Source organism: Neofelis nebulosa, chromosome 10 (genome assembly GCF_028018385.1).
Source record: "Neofelis nebulosa isolate mNeoNeb1 chromosome 10, mNeoNeb1.pri, whole genome shotgun sequence".
Classification (NCBI taxonomy): Eukaryota; Metazoa; Chordata; class Mammalia; order Carnivora; family Felidae; genus Neofelis; species Neofelis nebulosa.
Genome location: NC_080791.1, coordinates 74,538,929 through 74,564,668, shown reverse-complemented (window position 1 = coordinate 74,564,668; position 25,740 = coordinate 74,538,929). Strand labels below are relative to the sequence as shown.

General features: G+C 40.8%; 1 protein-coding gene across 2 annotated transcripts in view; it reads left to right on the top strand.

Moving 5' to 3' along the window:
* Nucleotides 1-6,407: 6,407 nt before the first annotated feature.
* The window catches only part of SPTY2D1 (SPT2 chromatin protein domain containing 1), a 22,573-nt gene continuing 3,240 nt past the window's right edge, over nt 6,408-25,740 (top strand). Inside the window, exons 1-5 of one of the 2 annotated variants that reach the window (XM_058688421.1) lie at nt 6,408-6,614; nt 18,206-18,320; nt 19,083-20,642; nt 22,074-22,245; nt 24,279-24,356. In XM_058688421.1, coding sequence (XP_058544404.1) covers nt 19,160-20,642; nt 22,074-22,245; nt 24,279-24,356 — 1,733 coding nt within the window. In that variant the 5' untranslated portion in view covers nt 6,408-6,614; nt 18,206-18,320; nt 19,083-19,159. Of the gene's footprint in view, nt 6,615-6,843; nt 7,129-18,205; nt 18,321-19,082; nt 20,643-22,073; nt 22,246-24,278; nt 24,357-25,740 lie in introns of those variants that run through there. The other variant, XM_058688420.1, reaches the window with a different exon arrangement.

Below are 25,740 nucleotides of genomic sequence, written 5' to 3'. Positions count from 1 at the left end.
AGTGAAATAATGGAAATATCCATTGCAGATGTGAACAATTTACAGAAGAAGAAAGAGAACAACAAATTATCAATTAGCATATGAAAAGATGCTGGCTAGTAATTGAGGACAGGAAAAATAAAAAACAACAATGAGATATTTTTCACTCGTCACACTGGCAAAAATTTAAGGTTGATAATGTCCAGAGCTGATATATAGGGAAAAGAATGCTCCAGTATATTGCTGATGGAAATCTAAGTTGGTATGCATATTCTGGAGGACAATTAGGTAGTAGCCATCAAAATTTTAATTGTGCATACCCTTCATCCCAGCAATCCAATTTCTCGGTATCTAACTAACATAGAAAAACATGAGGAATGTTTGCACATAAAAGCATGCACAAGGATATTCACCGCAGCATTGTTCATGTTGGTAAAAATGTATAAGAAGCCTTACAATTCATTAACAGTAGTGTGGTTAAATAAGCTATGCTAAATACATTTTATGGAATATGATGCAGCAGCTATAAAAAAATAAAGTACATCAATATGTACTGACATGAAAATAGCCCCAAGACATATTTTAAACCAAAAAAAAAAATTACATGTACATATGCACATATACAAGCATATACGTAGAATGATCTCATTTCCGTAAACCAAACTGTGTTTCCAAATACACATATTGGAGGGGCGCCTGGGTGGCTCAGTTGGTTAAGCGGCCGACTTCGGCTCAGGTCATGATCTCACGGTCCGTGAGTTCGAGCCCCGCGTCGGGCTCTGTGCTGACAGCTGTTTCAGATTCTGTGTCTCCCTCTCTCTGACCCTCCCCCGTTCATGCTCGGTCTCTGTCTCAAAAATAAATAAACGTTAAAAAAATTAAAAAAAAAAAAACAAAAAAAAACCCAAATACACATATTGGAGATTTATATTGATATGTAGATATTATATACGTTATGCCATATATATATATATATATAATATATATTATATACAATATATATATTACATATATACTATACCTTAGGCATAATTGTGCATATAAAAACATCTCAGAAGAACCCACAGCAATGTGATATGGTAGGTTCCTTTGGTAAGGAACGTGAAACTGAGTGGGGCTGATGGGGCTTTTGTGTTATTCACATTGCATGAAATTTTTTTACATCAAGACTTGTATTCAAATACTGTGCAATACTTACATTAAAAACAAAAAAAGTAACTTGCCTAAGGACACATGGTTTTCCCTCCAGCAGAGCTAAGATAAAAGACTAGACCTGTGATTGGCAAAGACCCAGCTCATCCCATTACTGACCAGTCACACAATCTCTCTGAGTTTGCCTTTCTCCACCCTCATGTCTCTCTCCTTTTCCTCACCAAATTTCTTCAAAGACCATAGTCAGCAGTCCTTTCTCCCCACCCGCCTCCATTAACCCCTAGTCACTCTGTTCTCCCCAAACCACATTGCAGAAGCTGCTTATAAAAGCCTTGCAGTCAGGTTTGGGGTTGCTTAATTACTGGGGGGAGCTCTGCGTGCTGAGGCAGCTAACCCCACAGGCCTCTGCCTCTCACTAAGGATAACAAAAGCACCACTGCAGCAGCTCTGCTGGTCCAGAGAGGCCATTCCAGAAGGATGTCTCCGATTGGAGTTTTTCATGTCTGTAAAACGACTCTCCAGAAAGGAGTAAATCAGGCTTTCCTCAAAGACTGAGGATCCAAAAAAAATCATGCATGTGAGTGCACATTATAAAGTGGGGAGAGCTACAAGACCACTGACTGCCAGGATCCCTTTTTTAAAACCTAAAAAACTTGGCCTGTTTTGAAAAGGCAGTGCATGCACAAGGAGAAAAATTCAAATAGCCCCAAAGGGAATGAGGTGAAAGTAAGCCTCCTTCCCTCCCACTTGTCCCTGACTACTCTCTTCCACAGAATCAACTGTTTTCTGGATCGCCTCGGCACACATCTGTTCAAAGTAATCTTTGTATGTACAAGCATAGATGTGTGTGTGTATACATCTATATTCATTTTTTTGACTGCCTTAGTAACACACGTTGCTCAACATCTTGCTTTTTTCACCTAACCATGTATCTCAGAGACTGATATTGATTGGTTGATAACTGTGTATCTCAGAAATACACATATGTATAGACCTACTTCATTCTTTGTAAGAGCTGCATAGTTTTCCACTGTAAGGCTGTACCAATATGGTTTATTTTTTATTCTTTTTATTTTACAGAGAGAGATAGCAGGAGGGAGGGGCGGGGGAGAGAGAGAGAATCTTAAGCAGGATCCACTCTCAGTGCAGAGCCCAACACAGGGCTCGATCCCACCACCCTGGGATCATGACCTGAGCCGAATCAAGAGTTGGACGTTCAACCAACTAAGCCACCCAGGTGCTCCCAGTATGCATTTAATTAGTCTCTTACTAATGGACATTCGGATTGTTTTTCAAACCATGCTGTAATTAATAACTTTGTTCAGTTGCCGTTGCACACATGTGCAAATATTCTGGTAGAACATATTCTTAGAGAATTTCTGTGTTAGAGTAGCTATATTTTAGACTTTTGACGGAGTGTAGTATAGTAGAACACCGCCTGGAGCCAAGTGTTGGCTCTGCCACTACCAGTTGGGTGAACGTGGACAAGTCCCTTAGCCACTCTGGGCAAGAGTTTTCCCCATCTGTCGTGGTACCTTCCTCATAGGGTTGCTGTGAAAATTGAATGAGTTAATACACATAAAACTGCTTAGAAGAGCACCTGGTGTGCAATATACACATAGCACTGGCCTTTAGTATATTACACTGATTATTTAGTCAAATTGCCTTCAAAGAGGCTAAGAATTTTTATTCCCACCATCATGTCTTATTTCCCTCACCCTCACTCCCCAACATTGCTTCTTTTCAAACTTTTTGAAGTTTGTTAACCCGATGGGTAAAAAGGGTACCCTTTTACCCATCCTCGTGATTTTAATTTTCATCGGATAAGCTCAGTTGCTGAATTCAGTGAGCTTCATGGTTCCTATTCCTACTGAACCTCCTTGGAGCATGTGACATTTGCATTTGAAGACCAGACCTGCTAGGATGTCCCTTTCTCCTTGGCAAGTCGTCTCTACTGCTTCCCAGAACATTGCACTCTACTCCTTTGGTTCTCCACCTGCCTTTCTAACTGGTCTTTTACTGGTTCCTCTTCCTCCTTCTCTCCTGCCATGGCTCTCAAGATCTTCTCAACATGGCTTCACCTACTTTTCTGGCCTTATTTCCTATCTTTATTTCTTTTAAATACATCACCTACTTATTCTCTGAACCCTTTTATAAGTTCTCCTGCCTCTGTCTCTGCTTATGTTCAGACTGGAATTCCGTCACTTCTTGGCTTGCCACGTGAAATGCAGGACACCCTGTTAAATTTGAATTTCAGACAAGCGACTGTTTCTAGTGATCTTGTTGTTTATCTGAAATTCAAATTCAACTGTGTATCTTATTTTGTTGCTAAATTTGGCAAGCCTATCCCCAGTACTTTGTACCCTAATGTGGTTAATACATCATTGTTACTTGTGTTCATACAAGAATGAAAGCCCTGACCAGGCGAGGGTTGGGTCTTTCCTTTGTATTGTGTGTGGGGCTGAGCACACGGTAGTTCCTCAGGAAATATTTGCTGAATTCAGTGAGACACATTTTCTTTTATTTGGGTATGGGAAAACTCCTTCCTCTCATTCCTTATTTCACTCCATTTCCAGCTGCTGTTCTTGAAGATTCTGAGTAACTATATATTATTTACCTAATCCAAACCCTCTTAGTTTATCTATAATTTTATCTGTATATATTGACAGAAGTTTAAATGGATTAATTGAAATATGAAAAGGTGGTCTAGCATGGTAGTCAATGTCTCAACAGATTTAAGCCTTGGCTTCCCCGCTGACTAAGCGTACAATATTAATCCACTTTTTTCCATTTATAAAATAGTAACAAGAATTGCCTTACTATAGGCACTTGTGATTTAATCAGATGATATGCAGGCCAGGCACTTAGTATATAGTTAGGGCTCGATATATGTTAGCTATTATGACATTGAATATTGAAGACTTTTCATTTAAAGACTCATTCGTTTGGTCCCAAAATGTGGAGGTCTTTTGACAGTAGGTCTTTTTGCTTTATTTATTGAGGTATAATTGACATATAACATTCGTTTCAGGTATACAACACAATGATTCAATATTTGTAGATACTGTGAAAGAATCACAATAAGTCTAGTTAACATCTGTCACCATAGTTACAAAAATTTTTTTCTTGTGATAAGACCTTTTAAGATCTACTCTTTTAACAACTTTCAAATATGCATCGTGTTTTTATGTGCATGAGCAGGGGACTGTGCCAATGATGGGAATAGAAATGGGTAAAATGGGTGTGGTCCCTGTTCTCACAGATCTTACAGTCTAGCATGAGCAATAACCACAGAGTTAGAAAAAAACAACAACCCCACAAATATGTAATTACAATCCATGAACGATTCCACAAAGGAAAACACTGGGGGCTATAAGAATTTACAAAAGGGGTCCTGACCTAGTTCAAAGAAAGCTTCCTTGAAATAATACCTGACATTTAACGAATACTCAGCATACACCAGTGTATTTGATTGCTGGGGCTACCGTAACAAAGTACCACAAACTGAGTGGCTTAAACAACAGAAACCTATTTTCTCACCATTTTTGAGGCTAGAGGTCTGAGATCAAGTATAGGCGGGGTTGGTTTCTCCTGAGACCTTTCTCCTTGAGTTATAGCCATCTTCTCCCTGTGTTTTCACAAAGTTTTCCTCTGTACCTGTCTACATCCATATTTCCTCTTTTAAAAAAAAAATTTTTTTTTTAACGTTTATTTATTTTTGAGACAGAGAGAGACAGAGCATGAACGGGGGAGGGTCAGAGAGAGAGGGAGACAGAATCTGAAACAGGCTCCAGGCTCTGAGCAGTCAGCACAGAGCCCGACACGGGGCTCGAACTCACGTACCGCGAGATCGTGACTTGAGCGAAGTCAGCCGCTCAACCGACTGAGCCACCCAGGCGCCCCCATATTTCCTCTTCTTATAAGGACACCCATCGTGTCGGATTAGGGCCCACTCTAATGACCTCATTTTAACTTAATTATCTTTTCAAAGACCCTATCTCTAAATATGATCACATTCTGACATCTTGGGGATTTGGACTTCAACATATGAATTTTGGGGGGCACACAATTGAGCCCATAACAGCCAGGTACTAATCTATAGTCCTTACTTGAGTTATTTTACATCCATCTTATCCTTGTTATTTTCTACATTAAACTGATGTACAGAGAGGCTAAACCTTGCCTAAGGTCATACGATACCTAGAAATCGACAGAACTGGGGCTTAAACCCTGATAACCACTCACTAAAGGCTTATGATGCTGAAGGATGAGTTAGAGCTGGCCCAGCAGTTTAGAGGGAACATACCAGGCAGAGGGAGAAAGGGGGAAAGGACCTGGAGTGGAAGAGAGCCTGGCACATACGAAGAAGTGAAAAAGTACAGCTGATGATGTTACAGAAGTGGGCCATGGCAAATCATGGCAGTCCTTACAAGCCACAGTTAGGATTCAAATTTTGGTCTTTATCCCAAGAACAATCAGAAAACACTGCAAGAGGATTCTACCTGTTGAATAGAGAAAAATCACTTGAAGGAAGTTCAAAAATCTTAGTTTTAATTTTTTACACTTGAGGCCCCTGAGGGCTGCTAGTTTTTTTCAGTACATTACACGCAAGCTTCTACCTAATCTACTTAAAGTAGGTGGGCATGTATTTGAAAGGAATGCATAGCATAGGTGAGCTGTATGCTATGCTGGGCTCCCCAGAGGGAATACGGGAATTGAAAATTCCAGGTCTGTCATCAGAGAAAGACTTCATCTTGGTCTGTTGTTTGGGCAGCCTTAAACGGAAAAACGTAGTCAGGGCCACAACTCAGCATTAAAACTTCAGTTGTAAAGAACAAGACCAGCTTTGCCTAATATTTTAAACATCTGTATTGATATATAATTAGAAAATTCACCTGTTCTGAGTGTACAGTGACTTTCAGTAAACTTACAATCATCACCACAATCCAGTTTTGGAACGGGCTTTCCATCACACTGAAAATATCTGCCCTGTTAGCTGGCAGCCAGTCGTGGCCTGTTCCCACCCCAGGTCTAATTAGCGTTATTTTACTGAATGAGACTTTACAGGCCCCAGATACTCTTAAAAGGAACCCACGACTGGACTCCAAATTAATATGAATATGGGCCATGTATGTTTCGTTAGTGCGCAAGTATGTTCAGACTGGGACTGTATGTAAAGAGTTCCTTCATTTATCCACTACATGGAGCTTATTATCTAGATGGGGCAAAAGCACCAAGCCTGTGTCTCTATACACGAACGACATGCATGCATCTGCGCAGGTGAGCACACACCATGTGCCAGGATGTGATGAGTAATGTGTACACGAGAGGACTAGTCGGTGCCATGTGCGCCTGCGCAATTTCGCGAGCGCCTACAAACCGGTAACTGAAACCCCCTGCCCGAGATCCGTCGGTTCAGCTGCTGGGGCCCTGCCGTTTCGGACCTGAGAGCCCACCCGTGACACCCAGCGAACCCAGGCCTGGTAGGTAACCCCCCACCCCCTCGCCTTCCCTACTCAGAGGTCACAAGAAACACCAAGATGGTCAGGTCGCGAGCCCCAGCCTCCAGGGAAGTGGATCTTTCCCTTGGCCACACCCCTCACTTTACTAGGCCGCGTCTCCTTGGTCCGTGAAGGGCCTAGTCCCGCCCCTTCGAGCCGGCGCCAGCAGCCACGTACCACGTTTCTACGTGTCTGGAGCCTAAAGGCGGAAGTTACGCCAGGGACTCGAGAGCTGAGCGGCGGACCTAAAAGAATATAGGCCGCAAGAGGAAAGGGGGCGGGCAGACGGCATTGGAAGGCGCCGGAAGTGGTCGTGCTGAGGAGGGGTGGGAGAGGGGTGGGCCAGGCAGTTCACTTGGCTGTAGCTGGGCGCCTCGGTAAGGCGTACTTTCACTTCTTTCCGAGAGCCTGGCCCAGTGTCTCCGCCTCTGTCAACATGGATTTCAGGGAAATTCTCCTGATAGCTTCCAAAGGACAAGGTGTCAACAACGTGCCGGTAAGTACCAGCAGGGCACCAGTGTAGGAGAGCCTAATCTTCAAGTTTGGAATTTCTGGCCCGTAGAACTTCCAGGCATCCGCCTATCGACTCCGGGAGAGGGAAGACCTGGACGCCTTGCTTGCTTTTCTTGGGCGTGCATTCTTGGGGAATGGGTGAAAAGGGGCTTGAGGTGCGAAGTGGCAGCCTTCCGGCGAGTAGGTTTCTCCGGCTTAGTCACCCCTGCAACGTGGACTTTGCAGTGCGGGTGTTTTAGAGTTGTGTGAAGGCTGGTGAGTGAAACCGTGCCTGGTACATGGTGGAATCCAGCGCTAGTAATTTCTGGCTTTGGCATAAACTTCAGCCCAAAGGATGGAGAGAAAGCGTGTACGTTGGGGAGTTTCAGGGGTTTTCGGGATGTGGTCTGATAGCCTTTTGGGTGAGTTCCCGCCTAAGATGGGGTCAAACATTGTGTGATTTCTCGAACAAGTTCTCTGATGAGATGACTAAATTAAAACCTCCCAAAGATTTAATAATACTTTATGTATTGGGAAGAGAAGTTGAGCAGATTCCACGAAATCCTTGGCCAACAGAATGGGTAGGTTATTCAACTTCCGTTTACTTGTGGCCTTCCAGGTTTGCCTTTGTTTGAAATCTATGTCCCATTTGCCCAGTAATTTTGCGAATTCGCCCGTATTCGCAGAGCGATGTAAGACTTTTAAAATCTACACGCTGAAGTGGTGGAGAGTGCCTAATCTGCGGGGTGTAGCTGTTTTGCATAAACTAATCATTTCTGGATCCTCAGATGGTACCCACAGCACAGCTGTAAACCGACAAATTGCATTGTGATACTTGCGGTTTGAGCAGTGAGGTGTAGACCTCGAACAGCTCTCTGTCAAAGTCAGTTCAACTGGAATTTATTGAGCTCTCACTATGCGTTCTGCATTTCTTAGATTTTTGTGTATTTGCAGTGTTGTGTTTTGTTTTTCCTACTTCTACACTTTTCTTGTCTTCTGAGTCTGGCCCATTCTTTTACCCTTTGAAAATATTGATTTGAAGATAGTAAAATAATTGGTAAATGAAACTGATATCTGTCAGTTTAATATTTATTAAATTCCCATATATTCATCTTTCATCCCAAGTACGCTGAATAATCATTCCCCCTAAGCCATGAGCCCGAAGATCTGTATGTTGAACTTATGGGCTTAAACCACTGAAACCTTGAACAACCAAATTTATTTTCTGCAAATTATGTAAATTTCATAGGGAGGTCAATATTGGATCCCATAACCATTCATCTTTGCATAATTAGGTCCATATTTTATTCTAGATCTTCCTGAATTTCAGTGGAGGTCAAAAATAGGTAATACTAGCTTTGATACCCAGTAATATTCTGAGGGAGAATCAGAACCAAGTTATTCTAAAAACCAGATATTACTAGAGCAGAAAATTTCAAAATCTGTGTATGTTTTAGAATATGTACATTATCAACAAATCTATTAAATAACAAAGATTGGAAGCAGAAAAAAAGGTGAATTGGTGAGATCATTTAAAATTTAATAAATGAATATAGGCATATATTTTATGAAAGCATACTTTCCCCTCCCCACCCTCAACCCCCACAAAAAGCTAGAAAGCCTAGAAGTTTGATTTAGTTAGCATTATAATCCTTTTCTTTTTACATCAGATGAATGTGTCACAAAAGAAACTATTGAGAAACAGAGCAAGACAGTTAAATTTAATCCATGATCTTGCTTTCACTGGGTTTATCTAATTATTCTGTTACTTTGCTTTATCAGCTCAAAGTAAATAAAGCCTCTGAGAGCACACCATCAATTGTGAAATATATATTGTACAGTGTAATAAACTGTGGCAAAGCAGGTATCCTTGTAAACCATCATCCAAGTCAAGAAACAACAATTCAGTCATACACATGCACCCCATGTTTGACATAAGCTGTATTGACTGAATGATGGTCTGAGAACCACAGAGGCTTTGCATCCCACTCTGGTGCTTGGTTCATATTTTCCTTTTAGCCATCTTCTTCCCCACCTTCCATTTCCATCTTATCAGAGCTGATGTTGAGATTTCAGTCTTCATTGTTCCTATGTCAGACTTTGCTACAGAAAGGAGCTATGGTGACTAGCACTGATTAACTCCAAGGAAGGCTAAAATATAAAACACCTGGACAGCCACTTTGAATTTTTGTTTAAGTTTATTTATTTTTGAGAGAGAGAGAAAACAGAGAGAGAGAGAGAGACACACACAGAGAGAGAGAGAGAGAGAGAGAGAGAGAGAGAGAATCCCAAGCAGGCTCTGCACTCGCAGTGCAGAGCCCGACGCGGGGCTCATCTCAAAACTGTGAGATTGTGACCTGACCCAACATCAGGAGTTGACACTTAACCAGCTGACCCCAGGTGCCCCTCCAGGGCTTCAGTTTTAAGAGGTATCTATTGTGTCTGGTTTGAGAAGCAATGAACATTTCTGTAATGGAAACTCTTTTCTGTTGTTTCTTTTCAGGAGAAATAGTTATTTTTATAATGTTTTATTAAAACAAAGGAAGGATTGCATCATGCCTAGCAATATTAGGCATGCTATCATTTCCCAGTGGAAAACTGAATTTAAAAAACAGCTGATCAAGGTGATGTAACCAGTTATCGTCGCAAGCTCTGTTTATATTTAAAGGAGAAAAGATATTTTTGGCAACCTCGCACTTGTACTTAAAATTTTTCTCCCTGGTTCCTCTAGCGAAAACCAAGTATCTTGATTTGATAGAATGGTAGAGCTTAGAATATTGGTTCTTGTAGGTTGTAAGTAACTAATTGATGACTTATGTGGCTTTCTCACAGTCATACTGTGAAAATCATCCCGGAGAAGATACTGTCGCTCTGGTGTGATCCTCAAATCAAAAAGTAAAGACGAAGCATTTATGTGGTACTAAACACATGAGGATTTGGGGGCTGTAGCCCCTTGAGATAAGAATGTCGGTACTGGAAAAGGAGCTCAGGGACTCTAACTGGGGTGGCAAGTTCAGATGTCCTGAGGGCCAGGTAGATAATGTAAGTTCTTAAAGTAGCCTGGATATAAAATGATAATAATGGAAGCTCTTGAAGTAGTCTAGATATAAAATAGTAGGTGTCAAGCTCTGCATTCAAGAGAAGCCTACTGTGTGCTACAGTAGTTATATTTCCTTTGAAAGAACAGTATGGGGCAACAAAAACGTTTCTGCAATCACTTTGCAACTTTTGATTTATTGGCTATAACTGGATTGCTCCCATGCTTGGATCTGAAGAGGAGTTTGCCAGGGCCTGAAGTAGCTCTGAATTGCTAGCCTGGGGGGGGGGGCGGGCGGGTAGTACTATTTAACCAGTGTTGGAAGGAGAGGATCTTTTAGAAACTCTACCACCACAGAGATTGTTATTTTTCTTCCCGTCACTACCTAAGAGAATCTCTTTCTGAATGATAATGATAACAACAACTGCCGTTTATAATGCTTACTTGGTGCCAGGCACTGTTCTAACCACTTTATGTACATTGATTAATTCAATCACTGTGATGACCATATAGGGAAGGTTGTTTCATGGGTAAGGAAACTGAGGCCTAGAGAGATGAGGAAACTTGTCTGAAGTCATTCAGCCAAAAAGTGACAGGGCTAGTAACGGTAGAGCAGAGAATTTTATACAGGCTAACTGGCTCCGGAGTTCTTGCTCTTAATCATGACCCTGTGCTAAGTGAAGAGTGTATTGGATATGAGGACGGTTGTTCATTTAATAAAGCCTGAACCCATCCAGCTTCCTACCCTCAACTCCAGCCCAATATAATATAGCCTTAAGCAGGGGCGCCTGGGTGGCGCAGTCGGTTAAGCGTCCGACTTCAGCCAGGTCACGATCTCGCGGTCCGTGAGTTCGAGCCCCGCGTCAGGCTCTGGGCTGATGGCTCGGAGCCTGGAGCCTGTTTCCGATTCTGTGTCTCCCTCTCTCTCTGCCCCTCCCCCGTTCATGCTCTGTCTCTCTCTGTCCCAAAAATAAATAAAAAACGTTGAAAAAAAAATTTTTTTTTTAATATAGCCTTAAGCAATAACTGTTGGCTTTTATGGCACTTGTCAATGTACAGTAAAGTCTGATGGGAGAGAAATTTAAAGGGCAAACCAACAGCATTTGGAAATTGGTGGGTAGAGAGAGACTTACAGCCTGTGGTGGGAGAGTGCCAGTATGGTTGACAGAAATAGTCTGAGGGTGAGGGTGGATAAGATAGAAAGTTAAGTGGTGGACCTATTGGAGGTCATGGCACCATCCAAGAGGCAGATGGAAATTTGGGAAGGGTGTTTAAGATTGAGGTTAGATGGGCACCTGGGTGGCTCAGTCAGTTAAGCGTTTGACTCTTGGTTTCGGCTCAGGCCATGATCTCACAGTTCATGCATTCGGCCCTGTGTCTGTCTCTGGGCTGACAGTGCAGAGCCTGCCTGGGATTCTGTCTGCACCCCCTCCCCCCCCATCCCCCTACTCGCTCGCTCTCTCAAAGTAAACATAAAAATTGAGGTTAGAGCTGGATGAAAGTGTTGGGATTAACGTAGAAGTGAGACATGTAGTGGGAATACTCTTGGACCTGAGTCAGGAGACTTAGATTCTAATTCACACTCTGTTACAAATTGTGAGTGACAACCAGTTAATACACACTTGTGCTTTTTGGGCCACTTCTAACATAGAGGTTGGGCTAGGGACTCTGAGGTACCTATCTGATACTACATTTTATAATCAGGTATATTTTTATAAACACAATAATAGTAAATTTACATTTGACCCTATAGCAATCCTGAATAGCGTGCTTTTTGACTGTTTTATTTTCATTCTCTTAACCACCCAGCTAAGCAAGCCTAATGCAAACCGTTCATTTTCCAGGCCTGCATTTATTCCCTATGATGTTTTGTGAAATTGTGTAGTATTATTAAACTCAAAGATATATTCTTTGAATATTCCTAACTCTAATAATAATTCTCTAATATGTATAGGGAAATTTATATTTTCTACAATTATAACAATATGTTGTTCTCTCCTGAGTAAAGAACAACTTTCAAGAAGGGATTGACTATTGATTCCAACGTAACGTATTTGGTTAACACATATTTCCAGAACAGAAAGCTCCTCATTTTCCTAATCTGACCATGACAGTATAATTCCAGTGCAAGGAACACATATGTCTTAAAGTGAGTTAATGTTTTCTAGGTCTGTTGGCTTCAGAATTACAAATCTTGGCAAAATCTCTGATACTGTATTTAAATGGCATAAGCTTCACTGCTGTGGATCATTCATTGGGGTCCAGCAGAATGACTGAGTTGGCTTGCAGTATAATAAAATGGATACACTTAGGATAAAAGAAACTCTTGTCCAGCTGCTTTTCATGAAGCTCAAACAATGAAGCAGCCTGGTGCCTTGAATCAGATTCAGAATTGGTGGGTGCATCTCAATGTGCTGCTGCTAGAGCTAAATGTGACCATCTGATGCAGGAGAAAGTGCCAAATAGTTCTTCTGCTTTATTAAATAGAATATAATGTAATCCCGGCCTGAGGCTTTTTATTTTTATGTTTTTAAAAAAGCATTGTTCTCTACGGGGCTACCCCTTTGGGCGTAGGGGATTATCTATTACAATATTCTGTTACAACAAATCTCAGATCTTTCAACTGAACAGAGTGTGACTGCAACCCCTTTTATAAAGGTCTGGCTAGCTCAAGGTTAAGAAGATCTATAGCCGTGTACCCAAGAGAAATGATGTTCACACACACAAAAACTTGTACACAAGTGTTCATGGCAGCATTATTCATAATAGCCAAGAAGTAAAAACAAATACCCATCAACTGGTGAATAGATAACATGTGGTAAATCAGCACAGCGAAATATTCAGCCATAGAAAGAAATGAAGTAGTGATCCATGTTACAACATGGATCTTAAGAACATTGTACTAAGGGAAACTACCGAGATACAAATGGCCACTGTATCAGTCAGGGCTCCCCAGAGAAGCAGAACCAGGAGGATTTATTTTAGGAAATTGGTTCATGTCATTGTGGGGCTGGCAAGTCTGAAATTTGTAGGGCCAATACCTTCTTCTCTGAGAAAACTCAGTTTTTGCTCTTAAGGCCTTCAACTGATTGGATGAGTACCATCCACATTATGGAGGGTAATCTGCTTTACCTCAAGTTAGCTGATTGTAGATGTTAGCCACACCTGCAAAATACCTTCACGGCCACACTAGATTAGTGTTTGATTTAAATAACTGAGTGCTATAGCCTAGCTGAGCTGGCATGTAAAACTGACCATGGCAGCCACACATATTGTAGGATTTCATTTTGTTTCTTTGAAAGTTTTTGTTTGAGAAAAAAAAAAAAAAAACAGAAAAGCCAACACTGACATCAAAGTAAAATTACATTATCTCCATTTAAATTTACTTAGGTATTACATAATTGTCATTTTAAAGTTCTAGGTATATTCTATTTTTACTCCAAAAGAGTTAAAATGATACCTTTGCTGAAACTGAAACACTTAATGGTCATAGAAACTAATCGTTTCTTAATTTTCCATAAGCCAGGGAAATAATTATAATTTTTCAGTTCAGTGATGTAAGGAACTAACTGACAGAGCATTCTCTCAAGGATATTTCCTAGGCCTTTGAAGGGGTCTATTTTCAAACTTAATAATAGAGTCAAGTGAAAATTAACAAGTGTTTTCAAAATTGAAAAATCTTAATATTTTGTATAATCACTCATATATAGCCATTTGTCTATGGCCTGTAAATGTTCCCTTATATTGTGATAAATATTATTGTATAATGGTACACTGGGTACATGATTTCATTTATATGAAATGTCCAGAATTGGCAAATCCACAGCAACAGAAAGTAGGTTGCCAGGGGCAGAGGGGAGAGAGAGAGGGAATGGGGAATGACTGCTGAAGGGTATTTCTTTTTGGGATAATGTAAATGTTCTGCAATCCAATAGTAGTGATGGTTGTACAACTCTGAATGTACTAAAAACCAATGAATTGTACACATTAAATGTGTGGATTTTACATGCCTGGGTGATTTGGTCAGTTGAGCATCTGACTCTTGGTTTCAGCTCAGGTCATGATCCCATGGGATTGAGCTCCATTGGGCTCCAGACTGACAGAGCGAAGAGCCTGCTTAAGATATTTTCCCTCTCTCTCTCTCTCTCCCTCCCTCCCCCTCCCTCCCTCACTTCCTCCCTCCCACCCACCCACCACCTCTGCCCCTCTCCCCTGTTCACTCACTCTCTCTAAAATTAAAAAAAAAATTTTTTTTAAAGGATGGATTTTATGGTATGTGAATTGTATCTCAAAACAGTTAAGAAAGAAGAATATTTCCTATGGAGATACAGGACCCCCCTTTTTTTTTCTAACCCCGATTTCTAGGTTTTGACCTAAAGTTTACCTAAGACAATATATTAATATTTTCCTGGTATCTGCTTTTGAGTGCATCAAGCTACAGCGGATGTAAGAAACTGTTAATTATGACTCAGCTCATGTCAGTGAATAAGATTAAGCCTCATCAAGTTAGGACCTTGCCCTTCTTGTTTCCTAGCAGACCCATGAAATGAGACTTTTAATAGATTTATTGAATCCCTTCTACATCATAGGACAGAACAAAAAGTACTGCAGAGTTCTTGGGGTAAAAGTAAAGTCAGCTTGATAAATACCCTTGAGTATTAAAGGTGCTAAAACAAAAAAAGCTGAATTTAAAATTGGCAGTGTGAGTGGTTGAAAATAGGTGGATGCTTTGAAAAAAGCTAAAGTGAACAAATCAGGACTATAGATGCTGGAGAGGATGTGGAGAAACGGGAACCCTCTTACACTGTTGGTGGGAATGTAAACTGGTGCAGCCACTCTGGAAAACAGTGTGGAGGTTCCTCAAAGAATTAAAAATAGAACTACCCTATGACCCAGCAATAGCCCCGCTAAGAATTTACCCAAGCGATACAGGAGTGCCGATGCATAGGGCCACTTGTACCCCAACGTTTATAGCAGCACTTTCAACAACAGCCAAATTATGGAAAGAGCCTAAATGTCCATCAACTGATGAATGGATAAAGAAATTGTGGTTTATATACACAATGGAATACTACTTGGCAATGAGAAAGAATGAAATCTGGCCATTTGCAGCAACGTGGATGGGACTGGAGAGTATTATGCTAAGTGAAATAAGTCAGGCAGAGAAAGACAGATACCATATGTTTTCACTCATATGTGGATCCTGAGAAACTTAACAGAAGACCATAGGGGAGGGGAAGGGAGAAAAAAAAAGTTACAGAGAGGGAGGGAAGCAAACCATAAGAGAGTCTTAAATACTGAGAACAAGCTGAGGGTTGATAGGGGGAGGGGGAGAGGGGAAAGTGGGTGATGGGCATTGAGGAGAGCACCTGTTGGGATGAGCACTGGGTGTTGTATGGAAACCAGTTTGACAAAAAATTATATTTAATATGAAAAAAAGAAAAAGCTAAAAGTAATCTTTGCAGTTCTTTTCTGAGTAAATCTGAGAGCCTGAACACCCCACTCCCTTGTTTCTTCTTTGTGTTCTGCCTTTCCTGTATTTTTATGTTCCTTTTTGGCATTTTCCAAAATGCTGTGTGTGTGTGTGTGTGTGTGTGTTTAATGGTTATATTTTAACATTTGCAGAAATGTAACTAGCCCTCAAGCCAATCATTTCATGGATATTATTGCTTGAAGTAAAGCTATAATAGTAAGTCATAGTGTTAGGTCTATATATTTTCTTAAAATTAGTAAATAATAATGCAGATGGTATACTAAAAGGGCAAAAATCATGCAGGTGTTGTGCAAATGACTGAAGCTTAGTAAACTGTACTCCATTGACGCTGTTAGTGCCTGTATGCAGTCGTGAGTAGCTTTTCAGCTAGTCATATCCCATTACCTATCCCTTGAAGTCTCAGGTTAGGAAGAAATATGTCTATCCTGAAGTCAAATTAGGAAGTGCTTGTTGCTGTAATATGTAGATAATGAACCAGTGCTGTTCAAGGTAACACTAATATGTATATTGGCATTTGAGGCTGGGCGGGGTTGGGGGGGGTGCTTTGTATAAGCTTTGATTTGGCAGGTGAACATATGGACTAGGTTGTTGGCGGGGACAGGAAAATCTTAAGTCTTGGCAAAAAAAAAAAAATCCATCTTTCCTCTTTCAAATCTCACTAACTGGATAGGGTGAAGTGAGTATATGTCTCTGCTTATGAGTCTGTGTATATCTTATGCAACTTGAGTCCTATTCATTCATGGTGGCTCTTCCATTAAGAAAATATAAACTTTTTGTAGATAAAGCTTATGTTTGAGGTTCTTGTAAACGAGGACAATTTATATATAGGCAGTTAGGTAAAGCAGTATTCTCTTTCTCCTCAGTGTGCCCTCCCTCTCCTTTTCTTCTTTAAATATTGGGCTCCAATCCACAATGGAAAGCATCTACAACTAAATTTACAAAGATAGGGACTTATTACTGGGTTTTATGGTGATTCAACCAAGCTGACTGGGAGAGGAATCTGGGTGCTCTCTTTTGGGATTTCTGTCAGGGATGTGTCAGGTCACAGCATTGCTATCGTGCAGGATTTTCATGCTGGATTAGGGCCTGCTTCACTGGTGAACTAACTTAGCTGGAACTTCCAGTCTGTTTCGGATGTCTTGTATTTGGCTAGCCACATAGTAAGCATGGATCCTTTGGCTTTCCTCCCAAGAATTTCATGCACATTTGGGGAGTCTGTTTTTTTTGGTTTTTAAGTAGCTGGATTTGTGCTCAGGGGGGTTAGTGTTTCCTTTTTAACTAGCACAATAACAGGTTTAGTGGATAAGAATGTCATCAGCCTAACAAAAGAGGGAGAGCATTTAAAAACTTATTTGCTATCCATAGATTTATTTATTTAATTTTTTTAATGTGAAATTTATTGTCAAATTGGTTTCCATACAACACCCAGTGCTCATCTCAACAGGTGCCCTCAATACCCATCACCCACCCACCCCTCCCTCCCACCCCCCATCAACCCTCAGTTTGTTCTCAGTTTTTAGGAGTCTCTTATGTTTTGGCTCCCTCCCTCCCTAACCTTGTTTTTTTTTCCTTCCCCTCCCCCATGGTCTTCTGTTAAGTTTCTCAGGATCAACATAAGAGTGAAAACATATTCTATCCATATATTTAATGTGCAATACTCCTTGAGATGAATCATCCTGGTCTGAGTTACTCTGTTTATCATACTTCTCTTATGATAGATACTTATACAATGGAAATGTTTTTCCTGTTGTAGTTCAAATTAACATTACTACGGTTTTAGTCATTTCCCAGTGTAGTTACATAAAAATCAAAACCCAGAGAAATATCATCTGCGCCAGGATAATATTAGTATTTTTTGGGTGATATGGAAACCTTTCTAAAACAGTTTATGTAACAAATTAATATTTAATGAACATAAGAGCTGTGGTTAAAAGTACAGGGAATTGGGCACTTCTTGCTGCTTAGATTTCCTTGAAATGCTTTTTAGCTTTGGTTTGCCACCAGCTTTGCCTATGGTCAAAGTAAAATCTCAGTGTTTTATACTGTAAGCAAAATAACCTGTGTAGCTGTGAGTCTTACTAGAAAATAGTCTGGAATAAGGTATTCAGGAGAGAAAACATTTTATGAGTAGTTTTTTCTGTTTGTTTGAAAAGTTACACTTTGAAATGCTTAGTTCTAAAGTTCGATTTTTTTTTTTTATTCAGAATTTTTAAACAGTCCATTCTAAGTGATGATTTCTTTTTAAAAGTCCCCCAGTCCAAGTACCTATTTGGGAAAATAACATAAAAATAGCATTTCTCTGAATTCTTCACGTGTGCATTATTTAGGATGTTACAAAGAAATTCTGTACCTAAAAACAGTCATGCATAATCCTATTTAGACCAAAATTTTATAGCTAAGCTTCCATGTTAGTTATATGATTTCTTATTCAGAATCCGTTTTTCAGTCAGTATGTAAACCTCTCTATTGCTTGGTACAATGCCTTACACCTAATAGCAAATACATTTTTAAAGTTGAATTGCTTTTAACTTTTACTTTTTTTATTTTTAGAAAAGGTATAGTTTGGCAGTGGGGCCTCCCAAAAAAGACCCAAAAGTCAAGGGTGTCCAATCTGCAGCTGTTCAGGCTTTTCTCAGACGAAAAGAAGAGGAGCTCAGGCAAAAAGGTACATATCTATAGCTTTATTGTCAATTTTAAAGTCTTCTACCTTCACAACTAGCTTGTACTTAACTAGCGGATGCTTGTAGTAACATAATAGGCTAAGGGATTTGTGTGTCTGAGTCCGCTGTATTTAGAGCATATTACATGTGTTCTCATGCCGATCATTTGTATGGATGTTATCTTTTATTTCTTCTTAGTGCTTTTGGGGATAGCGGCCATATCTTGCAATTGGCCACACTAGGTCCCAAGAAGAACTCCATTCTTTGACCTTCATTCTGAATCTGCGTCTACATATTTTGTATTTTAATTTTTTTAATTATCAAGAATGCTATCTTAAAGGTTAAAAATAGGGACAAATTTTGAAGACCAGCAAACTTAAACAGTAGTTTTACCTCATGCAAATGACAAGGAAACTGATTTAATACATTTAAGTATTCATTTATTCACAGTTAATAATGACGGTGAAGTGGTTCCTACTGTTTCCTTAACTTGGTATCTTTATTTGGTATGAATTATTTTCTATATTTAAAGCTAAAACCCCAGTCTCTCGCTTGCTTTGTCATATTGAAAACCCCATATGTAACCCACTCATTATGTAAAGATGACTCAACTGATACTTGTTCAAAGGACTTCCTCCTTTGATTCCTAGATGTCTTCAAACTGTAACTTGAATGTTGCCTGTGTTTTGGCCACCTACTGATTTCGGATGAACATACTTGAGACCTCCAGACCTTGAAATACTTTGTTCTTGTTTTCTCCATTTTAGCTTTAGAGGAGAAAAGGAGAAAAGAAGAACTAGTGAAAAAGCGAATTGAGCTAAAACATGATAAGAAGGCAAGAGCTATGGCCAAGAGGACAAAGGATAATTTCCATGGTTACAACGGGATTCCCGTTGAGGAAAAGTCAAAGAAGAGGCAGGTGATGGAAAGCCACACTAGCCAGGGAACAGAGCAAGAGTATGGGATGGAAGAAGAAGACGAATTCTTAGAGTACAATCAAGCAGAGTCAGAGCAAGAGTATGAGGAGGAGCAAGAACCTCCCAAAGTTGAAAGCAAACCAAAGGTCCCCCTTAAAAGTGCCCCGCCACTCATGAACTTCACCGATCTACTCAGGCTGGCCGAGAAAAAGCAGTATGAACCAGTGGAGATCAAGGTAGTGAAGAAAACAGAAGAGCGGCCTATGACTGCAGAAGAACTTAGGGAGCGAGAATTCCTTGAACGGAAACAGAGGAAAAAGAGAGCTGAGACAGATGCAAGACTACCTCCAGCCAAAAAGGCACCTTCTCAGAAAGAAAGTGTGGGCACAAAACTTGGCAAGCACCCTTCCTCCAGGGGTACACCCCTCCCTCATGCTGAGAAGAAATGCAGACCCAGTACAGCCAATGAAAAACACTTAAGTGTGTCTTCATCCAAATCCATGCCAGGAGAGAGGACCAAAGCAGGATCTGGCAATTGCTCCCAGCCCTTACTTCGAGAGGGCCATGACAGACCTGTTTTCAATGGGGCTGGAAAGCCTCACTCCAGCACCTATTCACCAAGTGTCCCAAAGACTTCTGCTAAAGGGCCTCAGAAATCTGCTACTGAGCACAAAGCCAAAAAATCTCCTCCCCATCCTAGCCATTCCAGGCCTGGGCCTGTGGTTACCCCACACAATAAAGCCAAGAGTCCAGGTGTCGTCAGGCATCCAGGCAGCAGCTCCAGCTCAGCTCCCGGGCGGCCCAGCACAGGGACTGCTCGGCCCACAGTTAGTTCTGGCCCCATGCCCAGGCGCCAGAATGGCAGCCCCAGCTCAGGACCTGAGCGATCAGTCAGTGGGACCAAGAGGCCAGCCAGTGACTTAAATCTCTCTGGACGGACACTCAGTGGTACAAGTGGCCCTGGGCATCCTGCAAATAGCTCAAGTGGATCTGGACGACCCACCACTGGCTCAGGTGATTCTAGGAAGTCTTTGGGCAGCTCTGGTGGCCCTGGGCGGCCTGTGAGCAGTCCGCATGACCTCCGACGACCAGTGAGTGGCTCTGGCCCCCCTGGGCGGCCAGTCAGTGGCCCTGGGCGGCCAGTCGGTGGCCCTGGGCGGCCAGTCGGTGGCCCTGGGCGGCCAGTCGGTGGCTCAGTTCCAGCGGGACGGACGGTCAGTAGTTCAGGCCCTGGAAGACCAGTGAGCAGCTTGGGACCTGGGCGAACAGTTAGTAGCTCCGGTCTCCCCCTAAAACCCAAGTGTACCGTTGTCTCAGAAACCATTTCTTCCAAGAATATAATTAGCCGATCCAGCAATGGACAGATGAATGGAATGAAGCCTTCCTTATCTGGCTACAGATCTGCCCAAGGTAAAACTGTCCTTCACCCTAAGGATATTGACTTGTTACTAGGAAATTGGAAAGAGTACTTTGTTTTACATAAACCGAGACCCTGTGAACCCTTCCATGTGCCCTTTAATGTACTCCTGTATTGATAGAATCCTGATGCTCTGTCTCTCTTTATGCCTGAGAGTCCCTTTAGTGATCATAACTTGGAAAAGGCTTTAGAAAGAGTTATCTAGGACCCTCTGTGTTCACCCCTGTAATGTCTCCAAGTGCATGAAACTTGGCTATGTGATTTGTGAGACAGGATGAGTGAATATGCCTTATATGGTTCAATGAATTAATTCATCTTTACCTTTTCATGAGAACTAGAGAGACCTTTCTTCAAAAGTTGGAGTATATTTGTAAGCTTGAAGCCTTTGGTGCATTATTTATTCATCAGATACTTTTTAAGTATCCACAATGTACCAGGAACTGCCCTTGTGTTTCTGCTCCTTGTAGTGGGCAGCACATCAAGGCCCTAGCTACTGGTCCTTTGTGAATCTACTTACTTAGGTAAGATTCCATGCTTTAACTTCTTAGTTCAGCTAGAACATTGGTTCTCAACCAAGGATGATTTTGATGCCCAGTGAACATTTGGCAGTGTCTGGAGACATTTTTGACTGACACCACTGGGCCCAGGGGATGCTACTGGTATCTAGTAGATAGAGGCCAGGGATGCTGCTATTATACTATAGGACACAGGAGAGTCTGCTCACAAAGAATTATCTGGCCCAAAATGTCAACAGTGCAGAAGTTGAGCTGAGCTAAGGAGACAAGCCATGCGTATTAAAAACAACTGTAGATCAATAAAAGGAGTGTCTGTAATCAAGGACTAGAAAGCAGTTGTTCCCAGATGCTGTTCTATTGATCATTGCCTGTCTTTTGCAAAGTTTTATTCAGTCTTTTGGCAAAATGACAAAATAATGATAATGTAGTGATTTTCTTTTAAAGTCAGACTTACTCATTTCAATAATTATCCATAATTCTGGGAATCTTTCATACTTTGTTGGACTTCTAAAAAAAAAAAAGGAATGAAATTGTGATAATAGACGGTAGGTTGTTACTTTTGGTGTCTTTTTCATGGCAGAATTAAAAGTTAGAGATCCTGTAAGCTATTTGTAATTTTCTTTTTAATTTTATCAATCTTTTAAATCCAGAAGGAAGGCAGCTGTTAGGCTACAAGATGTGACAGATGCTTCTGGTAAGCCCTGGGATAAACAGAAATTCTACTCATTGTAGACAACATGAAGCAGCAGGGATGATTTCGTAATGAGTCCATGCTATGGGCCAGTTTGCTGGCTCTGGTTTTTGAGGATACTGTCTTAATGAATTCTTAAAATCTCAGTTTATGTAAAACTTTGTTGGGACTATTTTCAGTGTTCATGCTCCTATAAATAATGACTTTTCTATTCTTAGGTCCTCAAAGGCTTCCCTTCCCTAGTGGTTACAAAAGGCAACGAGAATATGAAGAGGAGGAAGATGATGATGAATATGACTCTGAAATGGAAGATTTTATCGAAGATGAAGGAGAACCTCAGGAAGAAATATCCAAGCACATTCGAGAAATCTTTGGCTATGACCGAAAAAAGTAAGGCTATAGATGGTTTATTTAAATGATATACTCATTTTGAATGACTCGTGCTATGGGGGAAAAGCAAACATTAATAGCAGAGGCATTGAATAAAATTCTTCATTAGGAACCATTGGATGATTGTTTAAGATTTACTCTTTTGGCACCACCTAACGGTTAACTCAGAATTTTTTGTGTGGTTGCATGCCAAAAAATACCTTTTTAAACTGTTGCCCTTGTAAGATGTATATTTAATGAGAGTGAAGCAGCTTACTGGAATAGAACTAGATTGGCTTTGAACTCAGAAAGCCATCCACAGACCCATGTTGAAAGCTAGTCTGATCTGACATCACAGACCTGTGTTGAAAGCTGGTCTGATCTGACATCTGCTTTTCTTTGATGTAAAAAGCTTTACTGCTCAAAAGTGTGGTCCCTGGACAGCAGTCAGTATGGGACCAACATCACTGACATCACCTGACAACAGCATTAAGAAATGCAGGCTCTCAGGCCCCACTTCAGAGCTACCAAATCTAAATCAGCTTTATACGGTTCCCAGGTAATTCAAATGCACATTAAAGTTTGAGAACACTAGTATAGATGAAAGATCAGGGTTTGAATAGAAGTTCTACCACTTACTAGCTGGATAAACTTGAGTAAATTATTTTCAGAATGACATCTGGAAGGATTAAATGAGATAAAACAGAAGGGACATATGTTTTATATGTAAAACAGAAGGGACATAGTGCATATCGGTTGACAGTTGCCCTCTCCTTTAAAGCCATGGATATGAGAAATTAGAAGGCAATCCTGAGAAAAAGTGTTTTAAAAAAAAAAAATTTGGTAAAAACAGTAGTAAAAAGAATTGGAATAAAAATCAGATTTAAAAATCTAATATTAATGGGGCACCTGGGTGGCTCAGTTGGTTAAGTGTCTGACTTTGGCTCAGGTCATGATCTCCCAGTCTGTGAGTTCAAGCTCCGCATCGGGCTCTGTGCTGACAGCTTAAAGCCTGGAACCTCCTTCAGATTCTGTGTCTCCCTCTGTCTTTGCCCTTCCCCCACTCACTGTCTCAAAAGTAAATAAACATTTAAAAAAAATTTTTTTAATAAAAACCTAATATTAGTAATGTCATTGGCTAGTTTTATGTTCTTGGTCAAACCATTAATCTGCCTGCTTCAGTCTGTGTTTTTTTTTTTTTTTTTTTTTTTAAATTTTTTTTTCAACATTTTTTATTTATTTTTGGGACAGAGAGAGACAGAGCATGAACGGGGGAGGGGCAGAGAGAGAGGGAGACACAGAATCGGAAACAGGCTCCAGGCTCCGAGCCATCAGCCCAGAGCCTGACGCGGGGCTCGAACTCATGGACCGCGAGATCGTGACCTGGCTGAAGTCGGACGCTTAACCGACTGCGCCACCCAGGCGCCCCTAATTTTTTCTTTTTTTTAACGTTTATTTATTTTTGAGACAGAGAGAGACAGAGCATGAACGGGGGAGGGGCAGAGAGAGAGGGAGACACAGAATCTGAAACAGGCTCCAGGCTCTGAGCAGTCAGCACAGAGCCCTACGCGGGGCTCGAACTCACATACCGTGAGATCGTGACCTGAGCCGAAGTCGGACGCTTAACCGACTGAGCCACCCAGGCGCCCCGCTTCAGTCTGTGTTCTAAAGTCCTTTCTCACAAAGCTCAAATGAGATTAATATGTACAAAATGATTTCCATATATAGTGTGCTTTCAGGATTTTAATATAAACTATTCTGTAACTAGAGGCGAGTGAGGTGAGTAAGCATTGTTGGATTGAGTACCTTCATTGACATTAGATTCAGGAATAATTGCCTTCAGGGAGTAGTGAGGGCTCATTTAATTTGCCTTGACTTCACAAACCCACTGCTACCCGTCCTCTGCCTCTGTCACTCCTTGCCAAAGAAAGAAGAGTAATCCTAACTGTGTTTTTTATTAGTTATAAAGATACTGATTTTTAAAACAGGAGGATGCAGTTCCTAAATATTTGGGAATTTGGGTGTTTTCCCTAACATTGATTTCCTCTTATCAGATACAAAGATGAAAGTGATTATGCCTTACGTTACATGGAGAGTAGTTGGAAAGAGCAGCAGAAGGAAGAAGCAAAGAGGTAAGCACAAAACTTAACACATTTGTGTAGAAATGTCCTAATCGTTCCTTTCTGTTTGCTGCTTCAGTTACACCATTGGGAGCAGAGGTTTGGGGCCCCTCGCTTCTGAATTCCCATCCTGGTTACTTGCTGTGGGACTTTAGACAAATTCCTTAGCCTTTCTAAATCTGTCTTCTTGGGGCACCTGGGTGTCTCAGTCAGTTAAATATCCGACTCTTGATTTCGACTCAGGTCATAGTCTCACGGTTCATGGGTTCAAGGCCTGCGTGAAGCTCTGTGCTGGCATTGTGGAGCCTGCCTGGGATTCTCTCTCTCCTCTTTCTCTGCCTCTCCCTCCCCTGCTCTCTCTGTCTCAAAAATAAACAAACTTAAAAAAAATTTTTTTTTTCAATCTGTCTTCTCATGGGTAAAATGAGAATTTACTCTTTTTACCCATTGAGGTATCACATTAAGTATACAAGTTGCTTAGTGCGGTGCCTCACCTATATAGGCACACAGTCAGTGCTGGAGGCCTCCTCTGATCCCACTGTAACAAGTTCCTTGTTTTTCTTTCCCCATCTTCAGTTCCCTTTCTACATCAAACACATCTCAGTCTTGCTGACCTGTACCACTGCTGGCCATAGGGACCTGATGAGGAATATGAAATTCTTTCTGTCTAATTCCTATTTGGCTACCTGATAATAAAATTCATGATAAGTTCTTAGGGTAGGGTAACAAGAGATTGCTTTGTCAATAGTCTTAACTGGGTAAGATAATTCCCTTCAGTCTCAACCCAGAATATTAAACCTCTTCCCTCTTGCCTTCCCTTCATGTAACTACATAAAATATCCAACTAAAGTGATGCGAAGGGATAAGAATAGAATGTTATTTATTGAATAAATTTTCTTTTATTTCTAAAAGCCATTGTGATAAACAATTTATATTTTATTACTTATTTACTTTATCTACTTTATTATTTACTTATTTACTTTATTACTTATTTTATGTTGAGGTTTTATGTGAGGTCTTTTTTTTTTTTTTTTTTAATATATGAAATTTACTGTCAAATTGGTTTCCATACAACACCCAGTGCTCATCCCAAAAGGTGCCTTCCTCAATACCCATCACCCACCCTCCCCTCCCTCCCACCCCCCATCAACCCTCAGTTTGTTCTCAGTTTTTAACAGTGTGAGGTCTTTTTTCTACTAGAAGTTGAATCAGTGGCCGAGGCTCCTAGTAAAAAAATATTCCTGCTAGTTTGTTTTCAGTGGTAAAGCCTTGAGGCGTTTTTAATGCCTCAGCACATTCCATATGAGCTCCCAGTTGAAATTTCATTCTTAATTTTTAAAGAGGGTGGTAATGTCATGTATATTGACACGTACTTTTTTTTCTTTTTTTTTTTTTT